Source organism: Phyllostomus discolor, chromosome 1, assembly GCF_004126475.2.
Source record: "Phyllostomus discolor isolate MPI-MPIP mPhyDis1 chromosome 1, mPhyDis1.pri.v3, whole genome shotgun sequence".
Taxonomy (NCBI): Eukaryota; Metazoa; Chordata; class Mammalia; order Chiroptera; family Phyllostomidae; genus Phyllostomus; species Phyllostomus discolor.
In genome coordinates this window covers 964,748-979,108 of record NC_040903.2, presented here as the reverse complement: position 1 = coordinate 979,108, position 14,361 = coordinate 964,748, and the positions used below count along the sequence as shown (strand labels likewise).

Sequence of the window (14,361 nt, the reverse complement as noted above, 5' to 3'; positions counted from 1 at the left end):
CTTCTCCCATCTGCCCGAGCGTGTCCACTCTCACTCCGCATTCCCTTCGAGCCCCCATGTCCTCGGGGCGGGGGAGCATACATGCAGTTACGAGCCTGCCCCAGGACACACCAGGCAGGCCCCGGGGGTGGTGTGTGTTCTGACTCTTAAAGCACCAGCTCACCACCCCACCCCTAATGCCTGGGAAGGTTCTGGCCCCAGCACCCTCCCCGTGACCAGCTGTGGCCCTCGGCCCATCGTACTGGCAGCTCTGCCCATGGCTTTTCAGGCTGTGGTTCCCACATGGGCCAGGGCGTTGGCCTCACGGGCCACCTAGGGGTGCTGCAGTCCCAGCTGCTGCTCCTTGCACCGCAGGCGTGAGGAGGCGGTCCTTGGGACCAGGGTCAGGTGCTAGGAGGTGCACACCCGTTGCCTCTCCGCTGCCTCCCTACTGTTCGCACGGGTTGGCTCTTATTGGTAGCCAGGGGGACCCAGAGACGGCCCTGCTGAGGCCACGCTAGATGGTTAAGAGCACACCTCAGCATTGTTGGGTCTGTAGAACGCAAACGGGACCAGAACAGAGCCACTGGGGACGCCACTCTCTGTGTGCCCTCCCGTGCCTAGGCAGGCCACTGTGGCCCGTGGTGGCTGAGACCCTGGAACCCCCAGGGTCGGGTTTGCTCCCCACCCTTGTTGGGTGGTGGCCCCCACACACCTGGCCTGCACACTGGTGGAGGCCCAGCTGGCCAGCACGGCTGCAGGGAGGCTCTCCCTACTCAGAGCCGTGGGCCCACCCCTGCAGGGCGGGTCTCAGAGGCTCGGTGCGCACCCCTGCTTTCCTGGGCGGCTGGCGCCCTGTGCCCGACTGTGGCCCTGCGGGCCCTCCTCCTGCCTTCCCTAGACAATCCCCGTCTGCTGGGCCAGGCAGCCTGCCCCCACTCCCCACCCTGCTTCTCCCTGGGCCAGCCCGCCCGGGCCCCCTCCCCACCACTCTGCACACAGGACTCTGGCCTGGGCCACGTCCAGGTGCTGGGGCAGGTTCCATGCCAGAGTCTGGGGCGCCCAGAAGGCCTGGTGCTGGCCAGGGGGGCACGTGACAAGATCCTCGCCAGAGAGACACAGGTCACTCCCCCACCTGCTCGCCGGGAGGGACCGTGCTGTACCGTTCTGTCTTTGTAATATAAATACAGATTTTTATACCTCTGCCCTGTGGCTTCCGGTTCTTTCCATCACTATGCTCGACTCTCCCCTCACCCCTGCGGGGGGCCTCTCCGCTCTCCCCACCTGCCCCAGGCCTTGGCTGCCTGGGCACCTGTTGGCCCGTGGTCCTCCCGCTCCTGCTGGCTGGCACTGCTGAGACACCCCGCCCCCTTCACAGCTGCCTCCCTGGACAGTCGCAGCTGGACCTCAGTGCAGGTGGAGGTCAAGTCGGAACCTGCCCCCCGCTCCCACACCTGTCTGACAACCAGGTGCTCTGGTGGCAGGCATCCCGGCTTCACCTCTGGCCCCGTGGCTGGGCACTGCCTGCTGAGGGCCGCTCAGCCCTGAAGGTACTGCGTGCTGCCCCGGTGCCCTCAGCACGTGCCCTCGGCCTGCCTCCGAGGGCCGTTCTGTACGGCCACTGCTGGCCCTCTCGGGTGCGTCCAAGAACCCTCCTCGGACCTGTCCTCAGAGTCCCCAGAACGTCCCAGACGTGGCCTCTGTCTCCCGCCCTCGGGGCCTGCAGTACAGAGAGGGGGCATGAGACCGTATGGCTCCCTGCAGAGGATGAGGGGGGTGGGGAAGAGGTGCCTGCCTGGAGTGACGGAGAGTTGGGAGGGCCACACGGGCTGCCAACCCAGACTGGAGGTGGCTCGAGGAGACCCACAGGTAGTTTTGGGGCGTCTTGGGGGGGATCTAAGTTCCTTTTCCACAGCAGCAGCACTCTGGCCTCTGGAACCAGTGTGGGTCCCCCTGTGGGCACCCTTGGAAAAGGAGGGGCTTCCCACTGGGTGACACAGCTGGGTTCCAGTGCAAAGGGGGACGTCTGAATGCCAAACATCAGTGACTTAATCGCCACCACATTTCACCGAGGGCAGGAGGGCTCTAGGAGCCGCACTCCACACTTGACTGAAATCGGCAGACTCCGCCTCCACGCTTCAGGCCTGGGTTCCAGCACACGCCCCCGAGAGGGACGCCTGAGCCTGTCTTCCTGGTGCCAGGGTGACCCCCCGTGCTGGTGTTGCCCCTGTCACCTCCAGGAATGAGCCAGATGCCTGCTTCCTCCCCATCTGCTCCTGTGCCTTCAGCAGAGCCCAGCCCTCCTCCGATTCCCTGCCCCCCGGCTGCCACCACCCCTCCTCTGGGAGTCGGGCCCTGAGCCGCCCAGGCTTCTCTTCATCACAATTTGGTCGGGCTGATGGCCGCCCAAACTGGGTGCTGGGCGAATCAGAGAGAGGCCCCTTTCTATGCTGTTTCCTTCATTCCCGTCTGGAGCCAGGCCAGGTCCCCGCGCACACCAGCCCTACGGGGTCTTCCCAGAATGTAAGTGGGATTATGCCACGTGCCCATTTGGCTCATGGTGGCTGGCCCTCAGCTCCCCCTGCCTCCTCAGCCTTTCCTGAGGCTCTTGATGAGACCACACGCCCCCTCCCTGGCCCCACTGCCGCCCCCTCACTCCCACAGCTGTCCTGCTCCCCCCGCCCTGGGCCCTGTCCTCGCCAGCCCATCTTGGTGAGCTCCAAGTTTGAGGACTGAGGTTTCACCTTTGTCACCTGAATGTCGAAGCGACGGAAGACAAAGTCCTCTCCCACCCTCCTCCGGCCCGGCAGTAGGAGCAGGTCTGCTTTCTTTCCCAAGGGGGAAGGATGAACAGGGAGAAGTGCTGCTTCCAGCCGGGCCCCCTGGGGCCAGAAGGCCCCGGGGTCTGCCCTCAGGGCTGCGCCCCCCTCCCCTGAGCCAGCTCCCCCCGCCCCCCCCCCCGTGCTCGGGAGCACCCCTGCACCTTGCACCTGTCTCACGCTGCCTTTCGTCACCTTTAGTGCTGCAGAATCAAGCTGGTGAGACGAGTCTCAGAATGTCACTCCTCTCCTCGGACACGGTCCCCACTCCCCACTGTTTGAAGAATGGAGTCCTGCCATTATCACTGACCATGACATCTAAAAGCAAATGCTCTCTAACATCAGGCTATGGCTTAAACAGCTACGAAAAGACATCGTCCCAAACTTAAAAACTACTTTTTAATAGGGGTAGGAGAAAAAAGACTCCTACAGGAAGGAGAAAAAACAAACAAAAACATTAGACCCTACAGCTCTGTGCAGATCTATTTCGTCTGTTACATCCCCCGCCCTGGCCGCGGACTCGGTAAGCAGCCTCACTGAAACCACAGGTGATTGCGATTGGAGGAAAGAGCGCTTGTCCTGGAAGTAAGGGTCACATGTTTGTTTTCCTCAATTCCAGATGCCGCCTCAAGTGCAGAAGTGCCCTAATAAGTATGCAAAGAAAACTTTTTAAGTCTGTATAGTCGAACCTACTGTGTTTGTAATTTGTGTGTGTGTGGGGGGACTAATGGACTAATACCATTGATTTTTACTTTATATTTTATGGGGTTTTTTGGCCCCACTAACATCGTGCAAACAATTAACTACGGTAACTCAAAATCACATGGAGAATTTGTGGGCGCAGGAAATGACCCAGGAGTCACTAGGCAGAGTGGGCTTCTAGAAAAACCGCATGTGCTTGGGGGCTCACCCTCCCACCCCTTAGGGATATCACTATAAAGTAGCCCCTTTTCTTCCTGGCATCTTATCTCCTCTAAGTCTATAATATCCCCCAGTTCCTCCCATCTTAAAACGAACCCGAGCCCAGATCCTCCCCCCCCCCCCCCCCCGCTCTGCATTCCCACCCCCGCACCTCCTGTCCTTCTGCCCCTTCTCTCTGTTCTTCAGCCTTTGCCTCCTCAGCAGAACTGAAGGCACTGCCCGCACAGCCTTCACTTCCTCCATACAAGCCGACCGAGCTTCGGTCTCCTGTCCCCTGCCCCCACTCCCCCGCCCCCATCCCTCTCCGCCCGGCCGGCGGCTCTAACTGAGCCGCAGAAGCTCACCCGCAGGACCCACCTCCTCCCCCATTTCAGGCAGGACACCGCCCCGTGACCCCCCCCCATGTTTGTTTTTCCGATCATTTCAGGCTTTGTCTTTTTAGAAGGACAAAAAGTTAAGTGAATTAACAAAGTATTTTCAACTCAAGACTTGTGATATCTGCCTTGGAACAGCTTTCTCTCCCTCTCCTTAAACAAATTAAGAAAAATTATGCAGAAAGACTTGTGCCCTTCCAACGTCCCACTAGGCGAGGACGTCGTCTAACCAGCCATCTTGACCGTTTGGTGCTGGGGTGTGGGGGGAACCCTGCATCATCAGGCGTGGATCTGCAGTTGACTGGGAAGTGAAAAGGCTTTGGTCTGGTAGAGATGTAAATGAGTTCCGTTCAGCGCGAATGAGAATCCCAAAGGTCTGGGTACAGTGGAGGGGGCGGGGGAGGAGGGGCATCAACCAGGTTTTCACGGACTTCGCCACCTGTTTCAGGGCCTTCTTTCTTTCGTTCATTGCCTACACACGCTAGCTTCTGGCATCCGCTAGAAACATTGAGTTTACAACGCCTTGGGAAGCGGTGTTTTGAACATGGGATTGTGGAGGACCTCGGCTTTTGCTTAGTGCTTAGTGGAAGACTGACCCTCAAACCGCGATTGCGAATTAATGTTCATGGTGAGAGACTGTAAAGCGAGTAATGAAAACAGGAGACCACCCGGCACTGCTCCGATGGCTTCAGCCCCACGACCCGCTCACTCCCTCCGCCTCTCCCAGGAAGCGGCCCTTCGGCACCGCTAGGACCGCAGGCGGGCGCTGAGTCAGGCTGCCGAGTCACGTGGCGAGCCGAGGGGCAGGCTCTGTCCCCGCGGCTGACAGCCGAGCCGTCCTCTGAAAGCCTGTCAATAGGGCGCGGGAGCTTGGGTGCGAAAGTGCAAGGAGCTGAACGAACGGAGGGCTCCGTGGTCCCGGAAGGGCACTCGGCGGCGGGGGGCAAGGACTCCACGCCCGAGCCGGGCGCGAGAGGCCGAACTTCCCCGAGACCTCCCCTTCCACCCACTGCGCGCTGCGGCCCCGCCTCCGCCGCGGCCCCGCCCCTGAGGCAGGAAGCCAATCAGCGCTCTCTAGGGAGTCTCGCCCGCCCTCTGCGGCGGAGCACCGACAGGCGCCTGGTGGCTCCGACTGGGTCCTCTGCGCACGCGCGGTGACGCGCTCCCGTGAGGCAGTGCGAGGCGCGGACTCCGGTCGCTGAGGGAGCGGGAGCAGGAGCGGGCCTCGCTGAGGTGAGCGGCGCCGGCCTCGCAGTTCTGGGCGGCGCGCAGCTGTAGGAGCGGCGGCGGCCCCCCGCTGCCCCCTCTTTTTTTTTTCCGGGCGCCCCTGGGGGCTCCTTCCAGCAGCGCGAGGAGCGCCCGCACGGCTCCGTCGGAGCCCGCGGGTCGGGAAGCCGGGCCCCCGCGGCCCGAGGCGCGGTGGGGACGCGGAGCTTCGCAGCGCCAGTCCGCGCCCCGACGGGGCTGCGCGGTTTGTGCTTCGCGCGAGGCGGCGGGGCTCGCGGGCGCGCCTTGCGAGCATGCGCACTTGCCGTGAGCGGAGGGCTCGGCGCTGCGGCGGGGCGGGGCGCGCCGCCGCCGGCCCTCAGGGGGCTTTTGCTTCGTGACGGCTCGGTCCGGGGCCCCGAGCCCAGGGGCCGGCGGGCCGACTGCTTCGGTCCTCAGCCGCCTCGCCGCGCCGGCGCCGGGTCGCGCCCTCCCGGGGCGGGCGGGGAGGGGCCGCTGCTCTGCGGCGTCGCGGGCCGCCTCGGCTCTCGGGAGACGGGGTCCCCTCCCTCGCGAGGGGGTTCTCCTCGCGGCTCGTGCTGCTGCTGCTGCTGCTGCTCTCCGCCTCCGCCGGGGCTCTCCGCGCCGGCCGCCTCCCCGCGGGCGCGCCGCCTGACGCCCGTGTCTTTCTCGCCTAGGAGAGGTCGCCGCGGACCCTAGAAAGCCCCCCCGTGGACCGGGCGCGCAGGGGGTCTCGCGTGGGTCTGGGGTCGGGGCGGCCGCCCGCCGGCGCGCGGCCATGAGCTGCGGGAGAGACTTCGTGGAGACGCTGAGGAGGATCGGCTACCCCGAGGCCGAGTCGCTGCACGCGGAGGACTTCGACTGGCTGTTCGAGGCCGGCGGCGGCGCGCCGTTCCTGCGCTGGTTCTGCGGCAGCGTGAGCGAGCGCAACGTGCTGTCCGAGGCGGAGCTGCAGGCCTTCGGCCGCCTGCGCGGCGCGGGCCGGCCGGTGCTGGAGGGCGCGGCGCTGGAGGAGGCGCTGCGCACCCGCGCGGCCCCGCGGACGCCCGCGCCGGGCGACGCGGAGGTGGAGGCGCTGGAGCGCGAGCTGCGCGCCCTGCGGGAACTGCGGAGCCTGCGGGTGCGGCGGCGGGACCAGCGGCGGCTGCTGGCGGCGGCGGCCGGGCACGCGTCCGCGCGGCTGGGCGCCGAGGAGGCGGCGGCCGCCAAGGCGCTGAGGCGGGGTCGCGGGGCTCTGCGCTCCGTGAGCGGGGAGGTGGGGGGCGCGCTGCGCGCCACCGCGGACGCGGTCGCCCAGCTCACCGCGTTCCTCGGGGAGCCCGCGGGGGCGGGCCCGCCGGTGTTCCTGTACCAGTGCTCCACGGAGAAGTACCTGGGCCGGGAGGAGCAGAGCACCGCGGCGCTGGCCCGCTACACGAAGACCCAGTTCTTCCCGGGCGCGCGGGAGGTCGTGGAGAGCTCCAACGAGGAGAACTTCCAGCTCGTGGACCCTCGGGCCGCGGCCGTGAGCGCCAGCCCGGAGGCCGTCGAGGCGAGGCGGCTGGAGATGGCGCGGCTGCGGCTGGCGTTCGTCTGCGCGCAGCACCAGGCGGTGCACCTGAGGGCCAGCAATCTGAGCTTGGAGGCGCGGATCGAGCGGGCGGAGGACGCCCTTCGCCGCCCCGCGGCCCAGGTGAGTGTGGGCGCGGGCCGGGCTCTCGCCGCGACCGGCAGCCCCGGGGACGCAGTGCCGCCGGGAAAGGGCTTCGGGGCGGGGACGCACCCTGTCTGTAGGGCCAGTGCGTGGTCGGGCGCGTGTCCGCGTTTCCTGCGGGCCGACCCTCCGACTAGTGGGGCCCAGAAGCGGTCCCCGCCGCGTTGCCTCCCCGACTTGAAACAGAAGTGCTCTGTGCTGGGGTTCGGGGTCGGGTTGGCGCAGACGCGGGAGTGCCCTCTGCCTGCGCGGTGGGCCTTAGTGCTGGGCTCTGTCCGCCGCCGCGTGTGCTCCGAGCGGCGCGGGGCCCTGGACCCTGGCTCCGGGGGCCCGCGGGTGGGTGTGCTGCAGGTGCCTCTGGACAGTCTGAGCCCTGGCTGGCCGAGCGAGCACGGCGCTTTCTGGAACCGAGTACCAGTAACAAAGTGGGTACTTCCAGCTGGCGGACTTCGGAGCAATGATGTCTCCAATGCTGCCATTCTCTAGAATCGCCAAAAGCAGCTGACGGAATTGGCAGAACAGCTACTGAGATTATTTTAGTTTTGAAAACAAAATTAAGTAGCATACATCCGCAGTCATTGAGTAGTGTGCTGATGGCTTTTGTTGATGGGGCAAGTGTGACAAGCTCTGTGTTTGGCGGCCAGGACTCTGTGTGTGTGTGTGTGTGTGTGTGTGTGTGTGGCGGCAGTCGTGTTCAAGTTTAGCAGTTCGTGTGGGCTCTACCCTGGACTCGGCCCACACCTTTCCTGTGACTTTGGTTTTTGCTAATAGGAAGTTATTTTTTTTTTTTTAATTGAGCACGGTATCTGTTAACCTAAAATGGAAAGTGAAACTAGTTTTAAAACTTTGAACTGCATACATACAGTGTGAAATGTAATTGTTTTCTTTATGTAGGCTCTTGGAAAAGAGGACTTGGAAGCTAAAATTTCTAGCTTGAACAGTCATATTCTGGAACTTGAAGAGCAGATCACTCATATGAAAGAGAGCACCTTGCCTGCTGTGATAAAAGAGAATGCCCAGTTACTGAACATGCCCGTTGTAAAGGGGGATTTTGACCTACAGATTGCCAAGCAAGACTGTTATACAGCAAGACAAGAGTTCGTTTTAAATCAGCTGATAAAGCAAAAGGCATCTTTTGAAGTTCTGCAGTTATCGTATGAAATTGAGTTGAGAAAGCATCGGGAGATACATCGACAGCTTGAAAACCTGGTTCAAGAACTGAGTCAAAGCAACACGGCACTCCGCCAGCGACTGGAAGTGCTCGCTGACCCGTCAGTGTCTCGGCAGAGAGACCCCAGGAGCACCATCGACACCAGGGATCACTCTGCGCACAGGTGCGCTCCGTTGTTGCGGTGCTGAGTGATTGTGTTCCTTCTGTAGGAAACTAGAGAGAGTGGGAACTGAAATTGGGGAAGGCTGAAAAATTCTTTGCACTCCATTTTTGGCCTTTTTATTCTCCCACTTTTATGTGCTTTTTTTTTTTTCCTTTTAATTTTTTTGTATCCTTTACCATTTATGTTAAATGTGGAAGGAGCTTCTGTAGAGCTGAGAGGATTGGGTCAGAGGCATGAATGTACACCAGGTCCTACTCACCTTGAACACCACTATTGAGATGTCTCACTTTAAATTGAGGGCAGGAGTTTAACCACCGCAGGCAGTTTGAACACAGGTTGGTGCACAGTAGATAACCACCTTCCGAGAAGGTGGCAGTAGAGGGAGGACTTCGGCTCTGTGTCTAATCAAGTGAGTCGGTGAGAAGGAGTGCCAGCTCCCTGCCTTTCCTGGGTGTCTGAAGCAGTTTGATGGTGTGGGTGCTGACACTGGAGGGCTAAACTAGTCAGAGGCCTCAAAAGTCTGGATCCTGCTCCTCATTGTTCTCCAGGGCCAGAGGAAAATCGTCTGATCCTCTGTTGTTGTTGTTGTTGTTGAAGGAAGCAAGACACAGATAGGGCTGCGATTACTGTTTATGTAGCTCTTTATTGTTTACTATTTACACATTCTACATTTTTTGTATTTTCAAATTATCTCTTTTAAATCAACAACAGTCCTTTAACGTAGGTAGATACTAACGTGAAAATTAGGTCTCAGGTTGACTCGACCCAGGTCTCCCAGAACAGCCAGAACTTAGCTGTGTTCTGTGGAAGAAGTGTTTTCCTGGGAGGTGTCTCTGAACTGTCCTCTGTCTGAAGTAGGTTAATGGCAGTTCAAGTAAAGAACTTTATTTTTTATATAGGAAAACTGGGGCTTCAGATACAATAATTTGAATACATATTTTTCTAGGGAGAGTATTTTTGTTGCGGTGTTTTTAGTTACTTGGCTTAACAGCAGGCAGATTAATATTTTTAAGTTGTTAGCTATGCACAAAGATGCCCCAATACAGTGGATTATAATTTTGAAAACTACTGATTTGAGGATTTTTTTCCTCTAATTTTTATTTTCACATTTTAGGCTGTATCAACTTTTGGAAGGAGAGAATAAGAAAAAGGAATTGTTTATAACCCATAGAAACCTGGAGGAAGTGGCTGAGAAATTAAAACAAGATGTTTCTTCAGGACAAGACCAGTTGGCAGCATCTGCTCAAGAACATTCTTTCTTTCTGTCCAAACTGAATAATGATGTGGACTTGCTTTGTGATATTTTGTATCAAGGGAGAAACCAGCTGTTGCTTAGTGATCAGGTGGGTACTTGCCACAGTAAAAAAAATCTCATCCTTTTTGTTCACATGTAAATATACTTCTCGGGCAGGTTTGATAGTGTACACAGTTTTCAAAATTTATAAAGTATTTCAGACATACAAGAAAATGTAATGCTAGTGCTAAGAATTTTAAAAAGTAATGAAACCACTCTTGTATTTTTTTTTTTTACCTCTCTTAGCAGATAGAGTATTGGCATTATATTGTTAAAATACTGTGTACACTTGGTGGTAGCATACTCCTCCTAAGAGCATTCCTCTCCCTTCAAGGAGCAACTACTGTGCTCGATTTTACCGTTTTCTTGCTTTTGTTTATAGTTTTATTACATTTATATATTCCTAGACTATATATTGTTTTGTCTTGTATATTTTTGAATTTTATATACATATTATTTTTGTATGTGCTGTTCAGTAACTTGTTTGTTTTTTAATGATACTGGGATTCATCCGTGTAGATATATGCAAAGCTGTAGCTCATTTATGGTTTTCTCTTTTATATATTTAATATTCCATTGTATGAAACTCCATGATTTAATTATCTGTTCTGTTGACATTTGTGTTATTTCCAGTTTTCGTTATTGTAGACCACACTGCCATGGGTAGTCCTGTTGCATGTCTCATAGTTGCACATTCATGTGTATGTACACATACACACTCATTCTTACTCTCTCACAAATGGAATTGCCGGATCACAGGTTCACTTTCACAGTGTTTATCAAATTGTTTTCCAGAGTAGTTCAGCCGCATTGTACCAGCATTGTCTAAGAGATGCTGTTTGTCCTTATCCTTTTCATCACATAGCATTGTCTGATTTAACACTTCTCACAATCTGTGGTTACAAAATAGCATCCCACTGGTGTTGTAATGTGCGTTTTTCTGATTAAAAGGGAGGTTTTGCTCCCTTTCAGTTGTTTACTGGCCATTCATCTTTTTCTGAAAATTGCTTGTTCATCTCCTTTGCTTGTTTTAGGTCTGCTAAAAAATCATTTGTGGGAGATACTAATCTATTTTAAATGCCAATCCTTTGTTATTTATGTGTCTATATATATATATATATATATATATATATATTTCCTATTCGTGGTTTGTCTTTTGTCTTTTTATAGTTCTTTTGTTTCTGGCTTCTTTTAGGATTTTATTATTGTTGTTATTTTTAAAGATTCTATTTATTTATTTTTGGAGAGTAGGGAAGGGAGGGGAAAGAGAGGAAGAGAAACACCAGTGTGTGGTTGGCTCTCACGCACCTCCCACTGGGGACCTGCTCTAGCCCCAGATTCAGGCATGTTCCCTGACTGGGAATCAAACCAGTGACCCTTTGGTTCACAGGCCAGCTCTCAGTCCACTGAGCCACACCAGCCAGGGCAGAAAGCTTTTGTTTGATTTTTAAAATACTTTGCCTTTTACACTTTTTTCCTATTGGAGGATTGATCTGAATGACTAGCCCACCTTTCCTTGAAACAGGAAGGCTTGTGAGTAGTTTTTTTTTTTTTAATGATTTTTAAAATTCTGGTAAGCAAAAATTTTTCATTTTTTACTTATCTGTGGTAAATATACAGGATGTAAAAATTACAGCTCTAGCCATTTTTAAGTGTACATTTCAGTGGTGTTAAGTACATTCACAATGTTGTGCAACCATGACAAGTACGTATACATTTCCATAACTTTTCCATCTCCTTCAACCCCCACTCCTCCTCCTTCCCAGCCCTGGTACCCTGTATTCCATTTTTCTGTCTCTGCATTTGTTTACTCTAGGTACTTCATTAAAGGGAGTTACAGAATATTTATTCTTTTGTGTTTGGCTCGTCTCAGCATAGTGTCTTTGAGTTTCATCCATATGGGGAGAATGCTGCTGTGGACATTGGTGCACAAGTATCTGAGTCCCTGTTTTCATTTCTCTTGGGGAAACACCTAGGAGTAGAACTGCAGTTTCATACAGTAATTCCATGTTTAACGCTTTTGAGAAACTGTCAAACGTTTCCACAGCTGCTGCGCCTTTTTACATTCCCATGCACAGGGGTTCCGGCTTCTGCCTGTCCTTGCACACACTTTCGTTTTCCTTTTTAAAAAATATGTAGTAGCCATCCAAGTGGGCGTGAAGTGGTAGCTGTGATCAGTTTTGGGTTTTTTTTGTTTTTTTTTTTTTGGAAGATTTTATTTATTTATTTTTAGAGAGGGAAGGGAGAGAGCGAGGGAAGGGAGAGAGGGAGAGAGAGAGGGAGAGAGGGAGAGAGAAAGAGTAAATCTACTTGGCTGTTCTCTTCAGGACTCCAGGCCCTGATGGGAAGGCAGAGGCCCTGGGCATCCACAGCACATTCAACTTCTGTGGTTCCAGCCACTCGGCTGGTTGTGTTGGCCTAGTTGAAGGTCACTGACCCTTCTCTGGCCCCCTGTTAAACCACATGGCCATCACCAGCCCCATAAGCCCAAGTTACTTTCAGCATTTGTAGAGAAGGGAGTGATGATGGACTGGGAATAAAAGTCTGGGTTTCAGTCCTGGCTGTACTGTGGATCAGTGCTGTCTGTCACCTTGGGGAACTTGCAATAATACCAGCAGCAACAGGAATAATAGCGGTAGCCTGATTTGTTAAGCCCTGCCATACACTGTGCTGAATGGGTGTGAAGAGAGAGAGAGAGAGAGAGATAGAAACATCAATGTGCGGGTTGCTGGGGGTTATGGCCTGCAACCCAGGCATGTACCCTGGCTGGGAATCGAACCTGGGACACTTTGGTTCCCAGCCCGCGCTCAATCCACTGAGCTATGCCAGCCAGGGCTGTGATCAGTTTTTTAAAACTCGTTTTACTGATTTTTGTCTTGATCCAATAGATAATTGTTTTATAAAATTTTGTGAATGTGGGAATATCGTTTATATTTTCATGTAAATTACATTTGAGATTTATAATTGGTGTTACAAATAGAGCTCTTGCATTAAAAGCAATTTTTATTTTCCTTTTAGGAGTTAACAGAGCAATTTCATCAAGTTGAGTCTCAACTGAATAAGCTAAATCATCTTCTTACTGATACTCTTGCCGATGTGAAGACAAAGAGAAAAATTTTGGCATCTAATAAACTGCATCAAGTGGAAAGAGAATTATATGTATATTTTTTAAAAGATGAAGATTATCTGAAAAATATCGTTGAGAATTTAGAAAACCAATCAAAGATTAAGGCCGTTGGTCTCAAAGATTGAAAATTACTAAAAACGGAATCTTTACTACATGTGTTTAATGTTTTACATATTAGGAGGAGAATGTAGCTAATAAACACTACTAAAATTTTAGAAACTTGAGGTCAGTGGAATATTTAATGAGTTCAAGATTTATATCAACTTGTTTTCTTCTTTATATAACACTTACGTTCGGGGCACCCGCGCTTTCTATGACTTGAACATTTGCTTGGTGGCACTTGGACGTGGTGACTTTTTTACACATAGGGAAGAAGTATTACAGTAGCAGCCTCCTTATCTCCAGGTTTGCTCTCTGCTATTTCATTTACCTGCAGTCAACCACGGTCTGAAAAGATTAAACGGAAAATTCCAGCAATAAACGACTTACAAGTTCTGAATTGTGCGCCATTCTGGATAGTGTGACGCAAGCGAACGCCGACCTGCTCCATCCAGTGCTGGACGTGAATCATCCTTTTATCCAGCGTTTTCACACCATGTGATGCCTGCGAGTTAGTCACTTAGTAGCTGTCTTGGTTACCAGATCAGCTGTCGCAGTGTCTTGGTGCTTGTGTCCAAGTCACCCTGAATTTACTTAACGATGGCCCCAAAGTGCAAGACCAGTGGTGCTGGCAATTTGGATATGGTGAAGAGAAGCCGTGAAGTTCTTCAAGTGCAAATGCATCTGTAGGGTTCTCTCTGGTTTTGGGCATCCACTAGGGGTCTTAGAATGAATTCCCCGTGGACTGGGGGCGTGGGTTCCTACTATATTATAGAATGCAAATATTTTTAAATAGACTTGTACCTCTACTAATTTTTTTTTTTTAGAAATAGGATTTTTTTGTTGTTAAGTATTTTAAAATTCCGTAGTCCTTTGAATCAACATTGTTAAAACCGTAGACTTTATTATATGGAATAGCCGAGCCTATATTTGACTGTAAAATAAAATTCTACTCTAACTGTATTCTTGTAATTTTCTTCCGTAGACTTTGAGACTGGTAATGCTCTTACTTACGCCACAAGAAATGTCAAGTCTCTGTATGCCATTGTTCATTTTACAGGCTGGGTCTGAGGTCCTAAATTTTTTGTAAGACGTTTCAGCAGTTATTTGATTTCAGTGTGACTTACACTTGAATGACTTTCAGATGAAATTTCAAAATTCCATTGAAGTGGTTGCTCAAGGGATGCATAATGCTATTTTAATCAGTTTCTTTGGTGCAAAAATACTCAAACGTTGACTATAGTAGTTGGGACACAAGTGTAGTATTTGGACAGTTAGAGATCATTTTTAAGTATAGTAAACATTCTTTTGTTTATTTATTTTTTAAAGATTTTATTTCTAGAGAGAGGAAGGCAGGGAGAAAGAGGGAGAGAAACATCAATATGTGGTTGCCTCTAGCATACCCCCTGCTGGGGACCTGGCCTGCAACCCAGGCATGTGCCCTGACCAGGAATCAAACCAGCGACCCTTTGGATTGTAGGCTGGTGTTGAGTC

At 53.1% G+C, this 14,361-nt stretch overlaps 1 protein-coding gene across 1 annotated transcript; it reads left to right on the top strand.

The window, feature by feature from the left end:
• The first annotated feature begins 6,065 nt into the window (after positions 1–6,065).
• HAUS3 (HAUS augmin like complex subunit 3) lies at positions 6,066–14,156 on the top strand. Its single transcript, XM_028503799.2, has 4 exons — positions 6,066–6,992; positions 7,908–8,347; positions 9,462–9,690; positions 12,660–14,156. Exons 1-4 carry the CDS (start codon positions 6,099–6,101, stop codon positions 12,891–12,893), a joined length of 1,797 nt encoding a protein of 598 aa, XP_028359600.1. The 5' UTR covers positions 6,066–6,098; the 3' UTR covers positions 12,894–14,156.
• The last annotated feature ends 205 nt before the right edge of the window (positions 14,157–14,361 follow it).

Bases quoted from the DNA above. Each gene is read 5' to 3' on its own strand.
- HAUS3 (XM_028503799.2), top strand. From the start codon at position 6,099: ATGAGCTGCGGGAGAGACTTCGTGGAGACGCTGAGGAGGATCGGCTAC. The intron at 6,993-7,907 runs GTGAGTGTGGGC...TTCTTTATGTAG, and splicing joins TTCGCCGCCCCGCGGCCCAG to GCTCTTGGAAAAGAGGACTT. The intron at 8,348-9,461 runs GTGCGCTCCGTT...TTCACATTTTAG, and splicing joins AGGGATCACTCTGCGCACAG to GCTGTATCAACTTTTGGAAG.